Source organism: Sphaeramia orbicularis, chromosome 15 (genome assembly GCF_902148855.1).
Source record: "Sphaeramia orbicularis chromosome 15, fSphaOr1.1, whole genome shotgun sequence".
Classification (NCBI taxonomy): Eukaryota; Metazoa; Chordata; class Actinopteri; order Kurtiformes; family Apogonidae; genus Sphaeramia; species Sphaeramia orbicularis.
Genome location: NC_043971.1, coordinates 54548857 through 54567761, shown reverse-complemented (window position 1 = coordinate 54567761; position 18905 = coordinate 54548857). Strand labels below are relative to the sequence as shown.

Below are 18905 nucleotides of genomic sequence, written 5' to 3'. Positions count from 1 at the left end.
CTGGCAGCTGCTCTGTCGTGGACGGGTGTGAGAGGAGGCGGGGCTACACTGACATGGCAAACTACCTGCTGTGCTGGGGGGGCGGGGCTCTGGAAGACAGGTACCTGTATGCACCGCCCTACCCGGCTGTGTACAGGTGAGTCCACTGTCCACGGTCATTTCAGGGCAGTTTGTCTGTCTCAGATCTTGACTTTTCTTGCATCAAGTACATTTGTGCGTCTCCTATTGTATGTAGCAGAAATGGAGCGATTAACAGGTTCTTAAAGTATCAGCAGAACTGAAGTGGCCCATACTTAATATTAGCCTTTTCCACTACTGACTGACAAGAAAACAACAGTTAAAAATAATCCTCCCACTATGTCTGGGCAGTAAAATGATGATAATGTCTGAGATCTAATTCTTTACTGTATTCAGATAAATTATATTAGGCTGGGAAATGAGCAGCTGTAGCCTTCAGCATTATTTTTAGCTCACCATGCTGTGATGTCTCTTGTCTCCAGAGATAGACTTTATTAACCAATATCTGTACAATGTTTATGATGCATTTCACAAATGTATCACTCTAGAGATTGGTACTAATTATGGCCAATAGCAAATTTGCTTCTAAACAAAAATCTGACTGTGACCAAAAATAATATTTCTGAATTTTAAATAAAGGCTCCCTACATTTTTTAGAGTTAGGGTTTTTTTGCTCAGTACTACATTTATTTTTTGTTGTTTCATGTTGTTTCAGTGTCAAAATATTTTGGGGGAGTGGTTTATTTATTAACCTTTATTTAACCAGGATAAGTCTAGTTAAGATTAAAAATCTCTTTTCCAGAGTGCCGTGGCCAAAACAGCAGCAGCAGCAGCAGCAGCAGCAGAAATTACAGAAAATAGAAATTTCACAATACATCCACACTAAAAATGTACATAAAATACATAGTAACACTCAGTTCTAAAACCATACATAAAACACTAAACTAATCGCATGCATATGAAACACCATCAATTAATTAAAAGCTACTAAAAGTATACAACAATGTTCCTTAAAAGTATTTCAAAGCAGAAATCGATTCAGTCAATTAGAAAAAACATTTAGACTGTGTAGATTTTGTGAAATCTAGAAACATCTAGATTTACCCTTTCCCCATTCATTTAACCTCCTCAGACCCAGCTGTGGGTTTTCTGTCCACATTTGTGGACAAGAGTTTCACAACTTTCTACAAAAAAAAGAAAAGAAAACTGTCCACCACAAAGGACATTCCATAAAAATTTTGGAAACTGCTTCTGAAAAAACTGTTGCATCAGGATGTTTCCAATATAGGCACTGATTTAATAAAAAACTAACAAGCTTGTACTTTGCTGACATTTCCTGGGTCTCAGGAGGTTAAAATGATTTTTGATGTATATAAAGAGACCAGTTCCGTCATATTTTTCTCCTGTAGGTTGTTCCAGACAGTGGGATGGATGATGTAAACCAAAACAACAGTTACCAGCTTTTTCCTGTCCTAAACTATAGTTATTAGGTTGGACCATCATATACATTCTGCTGACCCATCAGCTAGAATCAGAGTGTCTTTGTTAGTAGAGCTTTGTCATATAATTAATTTTAGGATCATGATAAAAAATGTTCATATCAGTTGATATATAATAAAGACAAAAAATGTCATATTATTATTTCTTTGAATTTAAAGACTGATTTTTGGTGTTGTTTGAAAGTGAAATCAGCTGCTTATTATTGGTGACTTTCAATTACTGATAAAAGCAATGGTGAGACAAAAATTACATAAAAGATGTAAAATGACAAAAACTAAGACTCAACGAAAAGGTAAATGAAGTGAAATGGGTGCAATCAGGCCTTATTCAAGCTGCTGATCTCGTAGTAGGAAATACAATTATTTTGCGATCTGATAAAATTATGTCACGTTTTATTGCCATCAATCTTTTGTTGCCCAGACCCAGTTCAGAAAAGAAATAAAATCTGAATTTGAATCTGAGATCAGAATTGACCAAAAAAAAAAAAAAATTGCACATGATACCTTTCTGGGTCTGCCTTATATTACTTTGACTTTGCATCTAAAATTGTGATTGTGATTTGTGGTTTCCCATCAGTGATCTGAGCCTACCCAGCATGGGAAATCCCATGGAAATACTAAAACCATCACTGTTTTCTATATATTTGTTAGGAGATGTTTTTAACAGTTTTCAGACAACACTGAAGCTGTAACATACAGACAAATAAATGAGGTTACAGATACATAGTCAGTACCGTTGGTTGGAATTCATTTCTGTGATTAGTATTTCCATTGGATTTGTTGCCAGTAAAATAAAAGTGGAGAAAATGAGCAGAATGATCCTTTACGTTTGAGCGTTACACAGCTTGAACTGGGATGTGAGTCAGCAGAAATGCGCCTCTGCTTTTGGTTCTCACTCTACTTCAAACAGCATTGATAACAGGGATTCTGCTGCAGGCACAGGATCTGCTCTGCAGTTTGAGGGAAGCTTGTTTTTTTTTTGTTTCTCCTCAGCATCCATCAAGCTCAGCGAGGCCTGAGCATCTGAGATGAACTGTGTTTACGTCTAATCAGGGAGAAGAACACAAGCTGGGTAGAGAATGTGAAAGTCATGGAGGTGCAGCTGCATTATGAAGTGAGCTTTGTGTTGTTTGAGCAGCGATTAAGAGCATTTTTACATTTGAGTATCATCAGAATGTGCAAAGAGATGTGTCTGCAGACCTACAGGGTGGAAGCAAAATGTACAGTATTTTGAGGCAGGGATTGAAAGACAGTGTATGACCAGTTAGTTTATCGAAAGTCATGAGAATTTATTTGCCACAAGAAAATGTCCATAATAGAAAATGTTTTTATTCTATGTGTCCTCCTTCTTTCTCAATAACTGCCTTCACACGCTTCCTGAAACTTGTGCAAGTGTTCCTCAAATATTGGGGTGACAACTTCTCCCATTCTTCTTTAATAGTATCTTCCAGACTTTCTGGTAATAGTTTTGCTCATAGTCATTCTCTTCTTTCCATTATAAACAGTCTTTATGGACACTCCAACTATTTTTGAAATCTCCTTTGGTGTGACGAGTGCATTCAGCAAATCACACACTCTTTGACGTTTGCTTTCCTGATTACTCATATGGGCAAAAGTTTGTGCAAAGGTATGGATAATAGTGTTAGGTATGATTATGACATCAGTATATGTTTGGGTTCAAAACAACTGACGTAGTGTCTGCTGAGAAAAAACAACTAAATGTTCAGTGTACATTTTGCTTCCCCACCCTGTACATAACGAAGTAGAGCTCGTGTTTATTATTCCTGTAAGGAAAACAACCTCTGCATTTAAGCCATCCTAAAATATACACAAGGAGCAGATTACCAAAGGGCACTGAGAGGAGAATCAACCTAGCATACATGTTTCTGATTGCAAGGGAAACTAGGACCTGGAGCTAACCACTGTGTGTGTGTGTGTGTGTGTGTGTGTGTGTGTGTGTGTGAGATATCTTTTAATGGATAACTATTTGTAGAAGAGGAGATAATAAGGATGATGGAGCAGCATCATCAATTAAAGTTGATCACTTTTAAAAGGATACTTTGTTTCTAGATATATTCCCCATTTTCTGTAGGTATAAATTTCGTAACACCACAGAAAGTGGACACTGACATTATGGGCTGTCGTTTTGCAACCTCAGATTTGCCATTTTGGTCGTGCTCAGCTTTTTTTCCCCTGAAGTTAAGCTAACATAATGAAACTCATCATTGAATTGCTAACACTTTGATAGCTAATACTGTCGATGTTTATCAACAGCTAGTAATTTCAGTTATTTGAAAAATGTAAACACATGTTTGTGCTTGGTATCAGTAATATTAAGTTTGTGGTTTGCATAAAAACACTAATTAGCTGACATGTCTTGACCAAATTTTAGCCTCTAGGGCGGAAAGTTGTGGAAAAACTTGAATGTCTACATGAGTTTGGCTCCAAAAGTGTGTCATACCCATTGATCTCCATTTTAAAAGGTCTTTCACATGAGAAACAAATATGTGTACAGTCCTATACAAAGCAGTTTTTGGAGGGTTTGATGGCACACACAAACCAGCAAGGCACCAAAAACGATCTATTCCCTCACGACTATGAACACACTGTGTAGTGGATTTGGAGTCCCTGTGTGAGTTCATCTGCATCTAAAAATAATTCCAAACATTTTTTCTCCCATTTATTCGATTAAAAACTATAATGTCCAGCTGTTTTAGGACATTGCTAAGTCTTTTAAGTGTATCTAGGATCTGCTTTTAAACACACAGATAGTGCTGTGCTGTTCTGTGCTGTGCAAGAGTCAGTCTGTGTTGGCGGTTTGGTTGTTGTGGTTTCAGTCTGAATGAATGAAATCTGACAGACACGCCCAACAAAATAACAGACTGTCGGTCTCCAAGTCTGTCCTGCTTGTCTGTCTTTAGCTTTTTTCTTCAACTTTCTTTTTTTTTTTTTCTCTCATTTTATCTTTTTAAGCCTTTCTTTTGGTGTTTTTTCTGCTGGTCAGTGACTCACAGTGTGAAACCCCACCCTCGCTGTCGGATCAAGCCATGTCAGTTCAGAGACGGGGGCGTTTATGTTGTTGTGCAGTTCTTATTAACAGTGGCTTAGTTGGCTCTTGATCCATTTTTCATTTTTGGTGAACAGGGTTTTTGGGAGGATACTGGCGCATATTTTCATTTTAACCAGAATGTCCAGGTTCTGTTCCAGCAGTAAGGAGCACCGTACACAACTGCAGAGACATAAGTGTACTTCAGAAGAGTTTGTAGGTGTCTGTACTTCATTACTTATTTTTCGACGTTTTCCGTTTACTCCTTACATTTTAATATGATGAGAACATATTATGACATAAATGACATAACAAGATGACACCCATGTAAAAGATGTACCAAGATGGAGGTGACGTAAAAGACAAAACAAACCAACTGAATGGCATAAAAGGACAAAAACAATATAAATGACAAGACAAATATGTACAAAACGTAACAAGAAAAACAGCTTCAAAGGAAACAATGAAATGAAAACTAAAAAAAAAAAAAAAAAAAAAAAAGATCTAGCAAGATGTATGGAACATTTCCTGGGACTTAGTTTGTCAGCTGATTGCCTGAGGTTCTCCGAATAAAGAGTACAAGACAAAGAGTACAAAAATTTAGATTCGTGACATTTGCCCCTGCTTTGTCTATTTGTTTTTCACAATCACAGTTTGTTAACCTTCCAGTGTCTGGGTGAGCACATTATGCACACTTTGCACTTCATGTCATAAAAGGTCAGATTATTTTTCACAATTTGTAGGAGGTTAGAATTCAAAAGTTAATTTTTGCTTGATTTTTAGTATTCTGACCCAGCCACTAAAATCAGCACATTGTAAATAATGGAAAATTACTACATCCTTCTCCCAAGTGAGTAAAAAATGCACACCAGCACATTTTATCATTTAACATTTGACCTAGCATAAAACATAACCAGAAAAGCAATCGGAGAGCACAGCAGACCTCCAGCCAAGACAGCTCTGCCCCCCCAATCACCACCAAAATGTAATCATGTGTTCCTTGTGCCAGTATCACCACTTTCTGAAAATGTCATGAAAATCTGTCCATAACTTTTTGAGTTACCAACCAACCAACCAACCAACCAACAAACCCTGGCAAAAACATAACCTCCTTGGCGGAGATAACCAGATAGAAACATATATAAATGAAAAATGTGTGGTAAATGGGAGTTTCAGTGTAAATGTCCACAGAGTCCACATTCCACAGTGGATGTGGACAATTTAGTTCCAGATACAAGAGATTGTTCTAAGCTACAGGTGGATCAAACTGGAGGAGAATCAAAGTTGTTTTGAATTTTTTATGAATTTTGGAAAATTTCTCAATGATGACGGATGGAAAACTGTAGATGTTGTGACCTTGCTGTGACCTTGAACTTTGTCCTACTGGGACCAAAATGGACTGGGTTGGTCCCAGGGCCTAGGCCTATCTGTGGGGAAGATCTGGGAAAGATGGGTGGAAGAGTTTTACACTAAAGTTACAAACACACAAACAAACAAACAAACAAACACACAAACAAACAATCACACAAACAAACAATCACACAAAGCAGAGTGATCACAGTACCTCCTGGTGGAGGTAATGATGCAAATTAAGCAGTGTTGCTGTTAGATGGACAACCATTTCAGAGCAGGGTGACACAAGCATTAATAGTTTATAAATGTATAATAACTAAAGCATTTGAATTATTTGCTTTATTAATAAGACGATTCAAGCCTCAGTGGTGACATCATCAGCTGAAGTCCTGTTTGTCTGTCTGACCTCAGATGTGCACCACACCCCAGTGGCTGCTGGGTAGACACAGAGTTAACCAGGTATTTCCATGTGTCCTGTTAGTGAAGTTGCCTGTGTGCAGCTGCAGAGGTTATTTCTGTCCTGGATGAATGGGCTGTGTTGGTGGAGGAAGGACTCGCCGACAGAAACATCCGGACTCGCATTCACTCTGCCAGCTCGAGGAAATACTACTGACACACACGGAGAGAGACTCTCTCGGCCATTTGTGTATTTTTGGTATTTGTAATTCTTAATTAGAGCTTCAGAAAGTAGATCAGCTGTCCAAACAAAATTTGTTTGTCACAGTATGTAGAAACGTCGCGGCAGTGTTATCACAGAGAGGATACTTTTCATTTTGTTTATTTAATGGGATTGTCAGGGTCCGCTCCCATTGCTTCCACATTAGCACTCGTAGTGTTAATGTGTTAAAACCAGCCTGATGAGGACTCAAACATCTATGATCTGCATCACTGAATCACAGTTTGGCTCACCTCTTCTAAAATGTGTCTTCATTACAACCAGGGTGTCGGTGACCATTTTTTTCATTGTCAGATATTTTTCTCTTCAGTTGATTAGTTGCTCAGTCTTAAAAATGTCAGAAAATGGTCAAGAAGTCATACACAACTATTTAAATCAAAATAAAGAAAATGCAACTTGAGTTATTCTTCAAGAAGATGAAAATAACTTGAAAGACAGATAGCTGTTGTTTTACGTCAGTCAGTCAAATTGTATCTATATAGTGCCACATCATAACAAAAGTTTATCTCATGACACTTTACATTCACATTCTTCTGATCACGACAAAGTAAAACAACAAAACACAAGACTGGAATCTTCTGTTTCCCATATCTGAGCAGCATATGCATGACACTTGACCTTATACTGTGTATGCCATTATTCAGCTGTCGTGTCTTTTCTTAGAGCCCCCTCTGCTGGGAAACTGTCTTCTGTGAGAAATCCACACTGCCATTTCCATCATTATATCATCAGAGTTGAACAGCTGATATGACAGATTGAGTGGGACTAATCCTCAAGCGTTATATCAGTGGACAGAACCATGAAAAATGTATGTAAATACAACCGAGCACCTGAACGAAACACCTGAACAGAACTCAGAGTTCATTAAGTGGAAGTTTGGGCTGTAGCTGAACCACTTCCACTTTCTCCTTCACAGCCATGAGTTCATTTCCTGATACATTTGGTTGACTCCTCTCCGTTTGTACGAGAGAAACACAAGAGCCTCAGATGAAGGAACTGATGGAGGATGGACTCGTTTTCGCAGCAGAGGGGTGCGTTATGCTAAAGCAGTTCACAGCAGGTACACAGCGATGTCAGCGAGGCCGTAAATGTAGTTTACAGAGAGATGAGTGAAGAGGGCGGAAACGCACACAGTTTGAATGATGTGACTACACCGTATGTGGTCATTACACAGCACACTAATGTCTGAATGCTGTTCTTGTCTTCCACTGATCCTGCAGAACATAATTCATTCATTAGTCAGCTGACTTTGATTATCTTCAGTGTTGCTGGTGTTGTTTTTGTCATTACTATATTTCCCAAGCTTAGGGTTGGGACCAAAAATGGGTCATGGAGCTGTTTTTATTAGATCACTAACTGTACCAGTAATATGTGAATGAATCAGAGCTGAAACGATTAATCAATTAATTGACTCTAATTTGTTTAAAAAATGATCTGATTACAGTTGTCCTGAATTGAAGCTTCATTTCCTTCATTTTGCTGTGGGTAAAAACTGTCGTTTCACACAGATGCTTATTATGTCGCCAGGATCAACACACAGGTGGATGTTAGTTCCATGTTCAGTTGTTCGTCAGTTGGATCCAAATGTGTTGAAGACTGCAGCGCACGGATTGTTTGTAGATGTCATTTGACTTGTTTGTAGTTGTTTATATCTATAGATATTTTATGTATACTTTTATACTGTTTTTATTGTTGTTATTGTTATTTCTATATAGATATTTTTTATTTATCATTTTACTTTTATACTTTTTGTGGTTGTTTCAGCTGGTTCTGGAATGAAGGGCAAGTTGTCATTTTCAGTCTGTTTCACATTTTAACTACCTTTTTTGCCTGTTCAAATAATTATTTAATAGAATTGGATTGAAGAAGATAATTGATAGATTTATCAATTACAAAAATATTCAATTGCTGCAGCTCTATATTGAAATTTCCTCAGTCACAGGAAAACATAAGATGACAATAAGATGAAAATAACAAAAATGACAAAGGCACTTATTCTACTACATCTCCCATCATGCTTTGCAAATTCATATGTTGACATATAAAATTGCTATGGAGACCATCAGTGAGTGTGAATATGTACGCATGTGTTAAGTGTTAGATTCACTGCTGTCAGTTCCTGTTTGTGCCGTTATCGTGGAAGTGGACAGTGACATGGCTACTGTGGATTCATTTTGATGACAAAATCCATTCATATACAATAGATTGAACAAAGAAATACAGCACAGCATGTTGACAGATGTTTAGGGGAGAGAATAGAACAATTACTAATAACTGATGTGTTGGTTTGGTTCAATAATTTGAGTTGTTTTGTTGCCTTCTGTATCTTTCTTCTCCATCTGTCTCCATAAATGAAATGAGATTTTTATCTGCTGTCATCTGTAATAAAGTGATTAAAGTGGTTCAGAATACTTTTATAAACCCAGTAAAATATGTGAGGAATAATTACAGTTAGGGATGTAACCATGTGAAAATGTCATATCACGGTTATTGTGACCAAAATTATCACGGTTATCATGATTATCACGGTATTGTTGAAATGTGCTCAAAATGTTCAAAAAGTACTGATACACACACTGAAATAATTTAACCAAGTTGTATTAAAAAAAACCCAAAAAAACAAATAAAATAATTCACACAATGTCCCTTCTGTTGCAGAAACATTCAATTAACCCTTAGTGGTCTGAGCCTATTTTGTCTGTTTTTCAGTCCTTTTGGTTTTGCCTTTATATACTATATAAACAAATGTTTACTATACCCATGTTTGGGATCTGTTTTTTCAGCACAACTTCATCTGTATCATCTGTCTATTTTTATTTTTTCCCTTTAACCTACTATAAAAACATAAAAGGACAAAAAACATACAAAAAATATAAAATCCGATTTGAAAAATGTATATAATTTATTGCATAAATAACACACAGATGTTTAACGAACCTTTTCACAGACTTTAAAAGTGAATATTGGTTCAAATATTAGGTACAGAAAATCAAAATTGTAATAAATTAAAACTATACTCAAATATTTGACATAAAAGCAGATCTTTACATAGGGTTTTTTCCCCTAAAAGTGCGGTAATCAAACACGGTTATCGTGATAATTAGAATTTAAATGCTAATACTAACCGTCTGCAATTTTACCGCCGTTTATCGTTATACTGGTTATTGTTACATCCCTAATTACAGTAACTGACAAATGGTGTTTGGTGTGCTGACAGGCTTTCGTTTGAAGGAGGAACTTCACAAACAGGAATCAAACATGTTTTAAGGATCTGAAAGTCCTGAAATAATGTTGGTTTTGTTTTTTCATCAGGGAGCGTCCGGTGAACCGCCCCCCTGAGCTGCTGTACCCACAGGCCGACGTGGCGGAGCGCCTGGCACTGGGCGGCAGCGACGAAGCACTGGTGAATGGCACCAAGCCTGACATGCAAGCAGCCAAACGACTGGCCAAACGCCTCTACAACCTGGATGGCTTCAGGAAGTCTGACGTGGCTCGACACCTTGGCAAGAAGTCAGTCAGACAGTCAGTGGATATGGCTGTGTTCATACAGGGAGTGTTTGCTGTTTGTTACTGACTGCTGACTGTGTGTGTTTGCAGTAATGAGTTCAGTCAGATGGTGGCAGAGGAATACCTCAATAACTTCAACTTCAACGGGCTGACGATCGACCAGGCACTCAGGTCAGTTAACGCTCTGATACATCCATTCATTTTTTTTATGTCAATGATTTATTGTGTTCTAGTATGGGAAATATTACTAATATTAAAAGGTACTTGTCTACTGTGTTGTATTTCATAATTCACAGTATGAACACAACATATTACATGTTTTGTCTGTTAATATACATCTAGTCCACACATTCGACAAACTACAGGTGCAGCTTAGGGCTAATGAGTTAAAACAATGAAATAACAGTGTGATTTGATATTGATGTGCTCAGGTGACATCATTACATCACCTGTATAGAGGAGTAAGTGATGGTTCCACTGTAGAAAAGTGAACATATAGACATTTTCTGCCTTTTTGTCCTCGTCTCTTCTGAGCTACACGCCATGTTGTTTGTGTTGATCCTGGCATCATGTGCGTCACAAAAAACGCCTGTGTGAAACACAACAACCAATGTTTAGTGGCAGTGAAATTAAGGAACTGAAGGTTCAATTGTAATCAAATAATTTTTTTAATCGATTCAAGTCAATTAATTACTTGTTCCACCTCTAAAATGAAGTATATTTGCAAATGAAAGTATGTTGACCAGAGAAAGCCTCGAAAATGTTGTTAATATTGTCCACAATGACATACAAGTCAAAAACATTTTGATATCAATGCTTTGTTTTTTAATTTGCATTTTTCATCTCAGCATTTTCTTGTTTTGCATTTGTCATGAACCTGCTCAGCTTGTGCTGAATGTTGAAGTGTTTGCATTTTCAGGTCATTTCTAAGACAGTTTGCTCTGATGGGTGAAACTCAGGAGCGAGAGAGAGTCCTCACTCACTTCTCCAGGAGATACAGACATTGTAACCCAGAGTGTCTGAGCACAGAAGGTACCTGTCTGTGTTTGTTTATCTGTCTGTATACCCATCTGTCAGTCTGTCTACTTGTTCCTTTCTCTATAAACATACGTGTCTATCTCTCTGTCTACCTAGCTGTGTTTGGACTTACATACTAGGCACTATATACTGCATACGTACAGTATATCTACGTATAATGTACCAAGTCTGTTCTCGACTTGAAACAGATTCGGACAAGAGCCACACCTTTATTTCCAGCTCCTTCTGTTTCAACAATGTAATTGGTTATAGAGTAGTGCAAAGCTACTTTTTAATTTATGATGTTGAAATACACTGTGCTGTTAAAACAAACTCAGCACCTCCTTTGGCCATTTCAAATTAAAAGCCCACAAATAGACAGAGGCCTTTCATCTCCCAACAAGACTTTTATTGTGAAAACTGTTAACACAATAAACTCATCTTCATGCTTATACAACATCACAATAAATTTCACAACACAGACTTCTGTCCAGAGTTACTTCAGTTTTTTTCCAAGATGATGGGAGAATCAGACTGCTGCTCAAAGTCTTTTCCAGCAGGTCCCACATATTTGCAACGAGGTTAAGGTTTGGACTCTGTGGTGGCCAATCCATGTGTGAAAATGATGTCTCATACTCCTTGAACCAGTCTTTTACAATTTGAACCTGATGAATTCAGGCATTATCATCTCAGAATATGTTTGTGTCATCAGGGCAGGAAAAATCCATTGAGGGGAGAACTTAGCCATTCCTAATATTCAGATGGTTATCTGGTCACCGACCCCGATACCATCCTTATACAGAGTAGTCAGTATAGCACCACCTCATATCCACTGAGAGGCCATAGAAAAAACTGAAAAGTTCAAACAAACTAATGACCCGAGACACTCACTCCATGACCATCAGGAAGTAAGACGACGACTCAAGTCTCGTAAAAGTTTTTCAAAAGTGGAGGGGCTAGAGCCATCACAAGCAGCACCGTACAGGCTGGAGAAGTGGCACAAAAATGACCACAACCACAAAATGAGGCGGTGTCAAGCATCCAAGAAAGCTTGCCCAGTGGAACATCCCTCTCCAGGAGGGACTGGGTTGCACTGAATAGGGCAAGAGTAAAGGTTGGTTAGAACTAATGACAACTGCCACTAGTGGGGATTCACCACCAGCCCTGAATGCACCTGTCTTACAACGGTCCATTCAATGAAACACATCTGGCATTGGTGCCTGTGGGTCCCTCACTGCTCTGACCAAGACCTTCGGGAAGCGAATAGCACTGCCCAGGAATGGATTCAGCATTAGTGCGATTAGATATGATGATGATGATGATCTGGTCACATAACTTTGCTGAACCTAGGCCTGAGCAGCTTAAGCAAGCCCAGATCATAACACTGCCCCCACAGGCTTGTAAGGTAGACACTGGACATGATGGGTAATGACCTCATCTGCCTCCGATCCACTCATCACTCTGGAATAGGGTCAGCCTGGACTTATTAGACCGCATAGTCTGTATCTTTATGCTCTACAGCAAGAAACCAGAAAAAAACAGAAATTATCCAATCCAAGTATCTCAACTATTTGCTTAGTTAAATCCAAGGGAAGACTGTGTTTTTGGGCCAAGCTTTGTACAGTTGTGGAAAAAAATTATTAAACCACCCTTGTTTTCTTGATTTTCTTGTTCATTTTAATGCCTGGTATGACTAAAGGTACATTTGTTTGGACAAATGTAATGATAACAACAAAAATACCTCATAAGAGTTTAATTTCAGAGCTGATATCTTGCCATTCTCCACGGTTTTCTTGATAAAAACCAAAATCACTTCAGTTCTTACATCAATAGCTATGCCACTGTACTGCCAAAAACGGTGCTTTTAGACATTCCATGTTTTCTTTTCTGTTTTTTTGTCACGTGATACACACAGGAGTTAGTACTTGATTGGATAACCACTGTTTTTGATGACTTTTGATGGTCTAATAATTTTTTTTCTGTGACTGTATATTCCTGTACTTCCTTTATATGCTGATGATTGATTCATTTTTGAAACACTGGTCTACTCCTCCATTGGCAATGCCTGTGAGTCAAACTGTCAGTTAGTGAAACTAAGCTAAGATCAGTAACTAGTACTACTTTTCCATTTTGTTCAGTTTAGGGGATATGCTGTCCTCGCATGGTTTGTTGTTCGTATACAGTGAAGTATGTCATATGTGAAAACTACTGTTTACTAGTGTACTACCAGACTCATAATCACCAGGCTTGGAATATCACCAATCATCTGCATGAAATCATTTGATATACAGTACAGGCCAAAAGTTTGGACACACCTCCTCATTCTTCGCATTTTCTTTATTTTCATGACTATTTTCATTGTAGATTCTCACTGAAGGCATCAAAACTATGAATGAACACGTGGAATTATGTACTTAACAAAAAAGTGTGAAATAACTGAAAACATCTCTTATATTCTAGTTTCTTCAAAGTATCCACCCTTAGCTCTGATGACTGCCTTGCACACCCTTGGCATTCTCTTGATGAGCTTCCAGAGGTAGTCACCTGAAATGGTTTCCACTTCATAGCTGTGCCTTGTCAGGGTTACTTAGTGGAATTTCTTGCCTTATTGATGGGGTTGGGACCATCAGTTGTGTTGTGCAGAAGTCAGGTTGATGCACAGCTGACAGCCCTATTGGACAACTGTTAGAATGCATATTATGGCGAGAACCAATCAGCTAAGTAAAGACAAACGAGTGGCCATCATTACTTTAAGAAATGAAGGTCAGTCAGTCTAGAAAATTTCAAAAACTTTGAATGTGTCCCCAAGTGCAGTCGCAAAAACCATCAAGCGCTCCAACGAAACTGGCTCACATGAGGACCGCCCCAGGAAAGGAAGACCAAGAGTCACCTCTGATGCTGAAGATAAGTTCATCTGAGTCACCAGCCTCAGAAATCGCAAATTAACAGCAGCTCAGATTAGAGACCAGATGAATACCACACAGAGCTCTAGCAGCAGACACATCTCTACAACAACTGTTAAGAGGAGACTGCGTGAATCAGGCCTTCATGGTCAAACAGCTGCTAGGAAACCACTGCTCAGGAGAGGCAACAAACACAAGAGATTTATTTGGGCCAAGAAACCCAAGGAATGGACATTAGACCAGTGGAAATCTGTGCTTTGGTCTGATGAGTCCAAATTTGAGATCTTTGGATCCAACCGCCGTGTCTTTGTGCGACGCAGAAAAGGTGAACGGATGGATGCTACATGCCTGGTTCCCACCGTGAAGCATGGAGGGGGAGGTGTGATGGTGTGGGGGTGCTTTGCTGGTGACGCTGTTGGGGATTTATTCAAGATTGAAGGCAACCTGAATCAGCATGGCTACCACAGCATCCTGAAGTGACATGCCATTCCATCAGGTTTGCGTTTAGTTGGACCATCATTTATGTTTCAACAGGACAATGACCCCAAACACACCTCCAGGCTGTGTGAGGGATATCTGACCAAGAAGGAGAGTGATGGAGTGCTGCGCCAGATGACCTGGCCTCCACAGTCACCGGACTTGAACCCAACCGAGATGGTTTGGGGTGAGCTGGACCACAGAGTGAAAGCAAAAGGGCCAACAAGTGCTAAGCATCTGTGGGAACTTCTTCAAGACTGTTAGGAAACCATTTCAGGTGACTACCTCTGGAAGCTCATCAAGAGAATGGCAAGAGTGTGCAAGGCAGTCATCAGAGCTAAGGGTGGATACTTTGAAGAAACTACACTGAACAAAAATATAAACGCACCACTTTTGTTTTTGCTCCCATTTTTCATGAGCTGAACTCAAAGATCTAAAACTTTTTCTGTGTACACACAAGGTTTATTTCTCTCAAATATTGTTCACAAATCTGTCTAAATTTGTGTTAGTGAACACTTCTTCTTTGCTGAGATAATCCATCCACCTCACAGGTGTGGCATATCAAGATGCTGATTAGACAGCAGGATTTTTGCACAGGTGTGCCTTAGGCTGGCCACAATAAAAGGCCACTCCAAAATGTGCAGTTTTATCACACAGCACAATACCACAGATGTCACAAGTTTTGACTGTGCGAGGAAAATGGTGGTCACACCAAATACTGACTGGTTTTCTGACCCCCCTGGACCACCCAATACAGTAAAACTGCACATTTTAGAGTGGCCTTTTATTGTGGCCAGCCTAAGTCACACCTGTGCAATAATCCTGCTGTCTAATCAGCATCTGGATCTGCCACACCTGTGAGGTGGATGGATTATCTCAGCAAAGGACAAAGGAGAAGTGTTCACTAACACAGATTTAGACAAATTTATGAACAACATTTGAGAGAAATAGGCCTTTTGTGTACAGAGAAAAAGTTTTAGATCTTTGAGTTCAGCTCATGAAAAATGGGAGCAAAAACAAAAGTGGTGCGTTTATATTTTTGTTCAGTGTAGAATATAAGAGATGTTTTCAGTTATTTCACACTTTTTTATTAAGCACATAATTCCACATGTGTTCATTCATAGTTTTGATGCCTTCAGTGAGAATCTACAATGTAAATAGTCATGAAAATAAAGAAAATGCAAAGAATGAGAAGGTGTGTCCAAACTTTTGGCCTGTACTGTAACTGACACTGTCTCTCTGTCCACAGATAGTGTCCATACTCTGACCTGTGCTGTCATGTTGCTGAACACGGACCTTCATGGAAATGTAAGTGCTCACTAATGCGAAAACACCTTTTCCTGTTTCCATCGTTTCAGCAGAGCAGTGAGACAGCAGGTGCATCTGGGGGGGGGGGGTGCTCCTTATTTGGTTGGAAGAAGCAGCAGTTTGGCAAACATAAAAAGTGTGAGCAAAATTCAAAGCCCTGCTGTTCACAATCACAGTGTTTGGTTAATTCATTTATCTGTGTGGAAAGCACTGCAGCTACATATTTCTTAATCATGTCTCCTTGGTAAAAGACTAAATCAGATGTTTACATTCTGACCACCAGTTTCAGACAGCTAATCTTAGAAGGCCAGCTAAATACAGCTTTCTACAGTCGGAGAGATTGAGGTGAAATAATACGAAGTTGAAGTTATTTTCATTATTGAAAAGATTCTGAAAGATGTCAGTTTACCAGGTAGCCTTTTCCATTTGAATGGATAAAAGTGAATGAACAGACATTTCGCTGTTACTTTACTGTTGTCATTACTGTGGCCTTGCTCCTCCAGCAACATTAGTCCATTAAGAAAATCAGTCTCCTTCATTTCAAGCCTTTCTTCCCAATTATGGTGTCTGCAATAAGAGATAAGATAAGATAAGATAAGATATGACTTTACTGATCCCACCATGGGGAAACTGCTGTGTTTACAGCACCAAGAATACAGAAAACAAAGTGCAGAAGACGGGCTGTAAAAACAGGAAATATAACAGTATCTGCTAATTAACTACATTTTCTGTACATGTATATACACATACATATTCTTTAATATTATTCATTCATATGCATATTTACTACTTACACATTTACACTGTAATGCCCATGATGACTGATAAACTGATGTAGTATGGAGGGATTTACTGTGAAGAATGTGTGGTGTATTTGCACCCAAATGACAGGGACTACTTTTTACGTCTCTCATACATACTCTAGGATTGCTTACTTTTTTTAAACAGCTAACTTATTCCGCTGGTTCATTCCTGTGTTTGTGTTGAGTATTGTTATCTCAGACCTTTGTGAAATAAGGAGTCTGCGGGTCTGACCTCACAGATTAGAGAGAGACAAAATGCACGCTCACACCTAGAACTCAGAACTCAGTTGCTTCTAAAGAAACATGGAGACAAACTTAATAAAATGTTGGCCAACCACCTTAAAGGTGTCAAGGCCAAGCAGAGAATTTCTAGAATCTGAATACAAATGGCTGCATCACTTCAGACCATTAGCTAATCGACAACACGTTTAGGTACTTTTACTCTTAGCTCTACACCTCAGAGGCCCAAACTGACCACAAGGTGGCTGTTGAGTTTCTAAATAGCCTTAATCTAGTCCCTTAAGCTCTCTCAAACAGAAATCATAGCAGCTATTTCTTCAATGCCGTCGAGCAAATACCCGGGTCCGGACAGTTTTCTAGTACAATTTTTCATAAAGTTTTTTTCATTACGGTCTCCACATCTTTTAGTTTTGAATGAATCATATAAGCTAGGATCCTTCCCTCAGTCAACTGGCGACGCATTATCACCCTCACTGCCAAAAAGGGGAAAGACCCAACTGATTGTCCCTCATACACACCCTTTCCCTCTAGAATATGGATGCTAAAATTTTAGCAAAGGTCCTGGCTGACAGGTTAGAAAATGACCTCCCTGCAGTAGGTTTTGTTAAAGGCATTCATTCCTGTTTTAATATTCAACAGTTATTCAGCATCATCTACCCCTCTGCTGGAGAGGATTCCTGAGTGTTGTTTGTCTTGATACAGAAGAAGCATTAGACCATGTTGAATTCAAATGCCTATTCACTGTTCTGGACAAATTTGGCTTTGGTTCAAACTTTTCTTTGTGGTTTAAGTTGTTGTACTCATACCCCTCTGCCTCAGTTTGTACTAACTCCCAACAATCAAAGCCATTCAACAACACATCAGGGATGTCCTCTGAGTCCCTTGTTTTTTACTTTGGCCACTGACCTGTTTTAAATACAAAGTGTCACTTTATGCTGATGACCTTCTGCTTTTTGCCTCAAACCCAGCTACTGCCTTACTTGCTGCTTTGTCACTGTTTGGTCAGTTTGGGAAATTTTCAGGTTACAAACTGAACCTTAACAAAAGCAAGCTGTTTTAATATCAAACCATTTACCTTAGATTCTACAAACCTTCCTTTCAGAATAGTTAAAAATGAATTCACCTATCTGGTGATTTCAGTTCCAAGGAAATCTAAAGATTTATTAAACATTGTCAGTGGTCACCTCTCTCCATGTCCCTATAACAGCATATCAACTCCGTTAAAATCAGTGCCTTGCCTAAATTTCTGTACCTTTTTTGGACGTTGCCTACTTTTATGCCCATTTCCTTTTTTGACCAACTGGATTGGATTATCTCATCTTACATTTGGCCTGGGAAATATCATTGTTGTAATAAGGCCTAACTTCAAAAAACTAAGGCCAGCGGTAGCTTTACTCTCCCAATTTTTTTTTGTTTGTATTACTGGTTTGCTGAGTTATGTAGCCTGGTGTATTGGTCTTTTTTTGCTGGTAGAGCTGACTGCCTTGACTGGGTATTGATGGAGCTGCATGGCAAAAACATATGTATCCCTGCATTACTCGGAGCTTCTCTTCGACTTCCCTACACCACATATCTGTAACACTATTTAAGAATATGGGTTCAATTCAGAACATACTTTGGCTTACATGGCATCTTTCTCTAAAGCTCCATTGCTTCAAATCATCTTTTTAAACCATCTGTTCAAGACCCTGGTTAACAAGAATGGCACAGGAAGCGTATTAAACAGAGACTTGTTTATAGATAATACTCTGGCATCATTTGAACCGCTACGCAAAAAATTTGACATTCCGAATTCAGACTTCTTCAGGTGTTTACACATCAGACACCTTGTGCTCTTCTCTGTCTGGTTCAGGCACCTTGTCTGACACATTAGTGGATACAGTCTTCTCTCTACATCCTCAGTCCTCAACAGCGTCGTGCTGAATCTAAAGGGTGCTCTAATGGGTGAGTTTAGAGCATCATGGGAGGAAGATCTCGCTATATCTCTGAATTCCATACTTGAACTTGTTTACCTCTTTATGTGCCCGTCACTTCTTGCTTGAGTTCAAGGTTGTGAAT

The 18905-nt window shown here is 38.8% G+C and overlaps 1 protein-coding gene across 2 annotated transcripts in view; it reads left to right on the top strand.

Moving 5' to 3' along the window:
* Positions 1 to 18905, top strand: part of psda (pleckstrin and Sec7 domain containing a) — a 74041-nt gene that overhangs the window by 31578 nt on the left and 23558 nt on the right. For both annotated transcript variants that reach the window (XM_030156116.1, XM_030156115.1), the window contains 4 exons: positions 9905 to 10102; positions 10190 to 10270; positions 11019 to 11131; positions 15746 to 15804. In XM_030156116.1, the coding sequence (XP_030011976.1) occupies positions 9905 to 10102; positions 10190 to 10270; positions 11019 to 11131; positions 15746 to 15804 (451 nt within the window). The remainder of the gene's footprint in view (positions 1 to 9904; positions 10103 to 10189; positions 10271 to 11018; positions 11132 to 15745; positions 15805 to 18905) is intronic.